The sequence below is a fragment of the Protobothrops mucrosquamatus genome, unplaced genomic scaffold (assembly GCF_001527695.2).
Source record: "Protobothrops mucrosquamatus isolate PMUCROS unplaced genomic scaffold, P.Mucros_1.0 scaffold1403, whole genome shotgun sequence".
NCBI classification, from domain to species: domain Eukaryota; kingdom Metazoa; phylum Chordata; class Lepidosauria; order Squamata; family Viperidae; genus Protobothrops; species Protobothrops mucrosquamatus.
In genome coordinates, this window is record NW_015387588.1 from 334,022 (window position 1) to 337,429 (window position 3,408).

At 39.0% G+C, this 3,408-nt stretch overlaps 1 protein-coding gene across 1 annotated transcript; it reads right to left on the reverse strand.

The window, feature by feature from the left end:
* Positions 1-391: 391 nt before the first annotated feature.
* LOC107292704 (olfactory receptor 4Q3-like) lies at positions 392-1,350 on the reverse strand (the record flags this gene model as incomplete). Its single annotated transcript, XM_015821811.2, has 1 exon — positions 392-1,350. A coding segment is annotated over one exon (959 nt), but the record flags the coding sequence as incomplete, so codon positions are not given.
* Positions 1,351-3,408: the final 2,058 nt, after the last annotated feature.

Sequence of the window (3,408 nt, forward strand, 5' to 3'; positions counted from 1 at the left end):
CAATTTGCAGCAAAAAGTTTATTCATGATTAGTTTCTGATATGCCAAGGAAGGGGGGGGATGCCTCTGAAAACTCTGAGTGTGCTCCATCTGAGGGAGTCCAGGGGATTTAATTAATTAATTAACTAATTAATTAATTAATTAATTAATTTTTATTCCATCCATCTCCCATGAAAGGTGACTCTGGGTGGCTTTCAGGTTATAAAGCAAATAGAAAAATAATTAAAATATTAAGGCATTAAAACTACACAGATCGAGATTTTAAAAAATATATGGGTTTCCATATCTACATATTTATTTGCATAAAGAAATATTCACTTTCAGTATGCAGAAAAGATGACAAAATGAGCCACCAGCCCCACCTCACCCAAAGATTTGTAAACCAATTAGTCCTAAGTTTTCTTCTGTGGTGCAACAATGGGAAATATGTATTTTCTGTGTACTTGGCTCATAGCCTCCCTCATATCTCGGTTTCTTAAGGTGTATATGATAGGATTGAGAAGAGGAGTGACTATTGTGTAGAATATGGAAGCCGTTTTGTTCACACTGGTGTTAAACAGGGGGACAAGGTACACAAAGAGACATGGTACAAAAATGAGGCTGACTACTGTTAAATGAGCACTGCAGGTGTACAGAGCCTTCCCTCCACTCTCTCTGAAATGTCCTTGGAGTGTAGTCAAGATGATGGCATAGGAGATCAGCAAAATAATGAAGCACATCAGGGACAGGAGACCACTATTCGCCAACAAGAGTATCTCAGTCACTCGGGTATCAACACAAGCCAGTTTGACAATCTGTGGAACATCACAAAAGAAATTGTCCACTTCATTTGGCCCACAGAATGGCAGCTGCAGGACCAGGAACACTTGGCTGCCAGAGTGAAGGAGGCCTCCAGCCCAACACCAACACAACAGTCTAATGCAGTGTGGCCGGTTCATCTTGGTTGTGTATGACAGTGGATGGCAAATGGCCACATAGCGATCGTAGGCCATGAGGGTAAGGAGGAACATCTCTGAACCTCCAAGGAAGTGTAGGAAAAAGATCTGGGACATACAGCCTGCAAATGAGATTGTCCTGCCACAGATGATCAGGTCTGTTGCCAACTTGGGAACCACCACTGAACCCAAAGCAGCATCGATGATGGATAAATTCGCTAAGAAAAAGTACATGGGCAACTTTAGAAGACGTGGATCTACATGCACCGTCAATATTATGAGAATGTTACCCAACAGGGTGGCAACATAACACATCATGACCAAGACAGATAGAAGGAGTTGGATGGGTCGAGATCTGGAAAGACCCAAGAAGGTGAATTCAGCAACTCTGGAGACATTCATGAAGGTGACAGGACCTTGCAAGAGAAACAAGAATAGTTTAGCTCCACAAGTTTCAGCACCTTCTAACAGTTCATGATAACATGGATCAATAAAAATATTTGCATAGAAATAAAATGAAACCCCGATGCCACATAGTGCAAAGAGAAGCAATGTTAACTTCAATATCTATTACAAGACACCCTTCAGATTGTCTTTCACATTGTCTACTCCAAGTCAGTTCATAGAATCCTGAGTTTTCATGGGCAAGTAGATGCTGGGTACTGTAATTCTTCAGTTTTGGGAAGGCTACCAGTTTCTCATTGGGAAAGAAGCAAAACTTCCACTGATCCTGAAAGCAGATTCTAAATTTTTCCCCACCCAGTATAGATTAATTTATTCATTAATCTATTCCATTTTCATAATGGAAAAAATAAAAAATGAAACATTTCATATGCAGCTCATGAAATACAATGTTTTTCTGGAGAAATCACATGATCTCATTTAAGTAGCTTTTCAAACACAAAATAAACATATATCTCCGGAATCTTTTCCACCAGTATTTCAGAGATCTCCAGATGGTTTAAAAATTAATAGTACTAATGTCATCAGTAATGCTCCAAGTTGCATACATTGATTATGATGTAAGAAGCAGAGAAATCTAAATAGAAAGGAACCATTAACCATCAAGTAGCACCATGGAAAAGGACTCCTAAAATTGTCCAGCTAAGGGTGACAAGGAATGACTTTCCTTATCCAGCCAAAGTCCATTTAAGATATGATTCTTTGCAAGAATTACTTGATTCTGAGGTTCTATAGGAAGTAGTGAGTGGAAGTTAGATCCCCATTCTGCTCTTTTCTAACCCAAAAATTCTCATAATTTTTCAAGGCGAAAATATAACATTTTAAATAGATCATGTCTGCTGATCTGGAATTAACTCCCGCTGAAAAAGAGTCTCAGATTTAAGTCCATATTTGTATCATACATAGTTCTCGATGATCAGATATTCACTCACCTTTTGACTAAATCCTAAAAATGTGAACCTACATCAGATCTGCTATTTCTGACCAGGAGATAAACAGAAACATAAGAGCCAAGATTTATTTATTCATTCATTGTAGCAAATCATTTTCAGAGTCTTGAAAAATGTGTTATGGCAATCTGATTTGAATTATCAGCACAATGTGTAGGGAGAATTATGCACCAATTAAATAGGCATGTAGCTACAGTCTGCTAGAAAATTCTGTACATGCATGTGAATCTGTGTGAGATTTGTCTTCCCTTTTCTTCCTTTGGGTAGCTACTTGCTTGCGTGCTTGTAAAGCTGCTCTGGATTTTAGGTCAGTAAACTATTTCTGTGGTATTAGAATGAGAGCAACTAGCACAATAGGAACAGGATTCTGAAGACCATCCCACTCATTCCACCAAGTTATATAGAACACATATGATATGTGTGTGTGCATGCTCATGCTCACACACACACACACACACACACACACACACACACACACAGAGAGACAGAGACAGAGACAGAGACAGAGACAGAGACAGAGACAGAGACAGAGACAGAGAGACAGAGACAGAGACAGAGACAGAGACAGAGACAGAGAGACAGATAGAGACAGAGAGAATAAGCCAACACTGTTTTATAGCTATTCTGTAGGAGACGACCAGGCTGACCCAAAGGGAAGGGTCAAATGCATCATCAGTCATGAGTTCCTGCATGCCCAAAAGAAATCCACCTTGAATTCCTTTCTATTCTTAACTCCTGCTAATTTCCCTTGACCGTTAGTAGTTTAGATTCTTGTAAAGATCTTAAACTTGTAATAAATCTTTATACTCATTTGAACTGCCCAAATCTCTTGATTTCTCCAGCCCTTGACATATTCTTCAAAAGAATGGACAAAACAATGGGTTGGGATCCCACTCTAAGGTCTCCACTTTTAAACCATCCATCTCTCAGGATTGCTAACTGTCCATGATTCCATGTCTATCATTCTACTTCTAATTCCCAAGATGTATTGTTAGCCTGCCTTATTATATCTTTAGAATTGTGGTCCTTTGAGAGATCAAGGAAATTGGTAAACTATAAAAG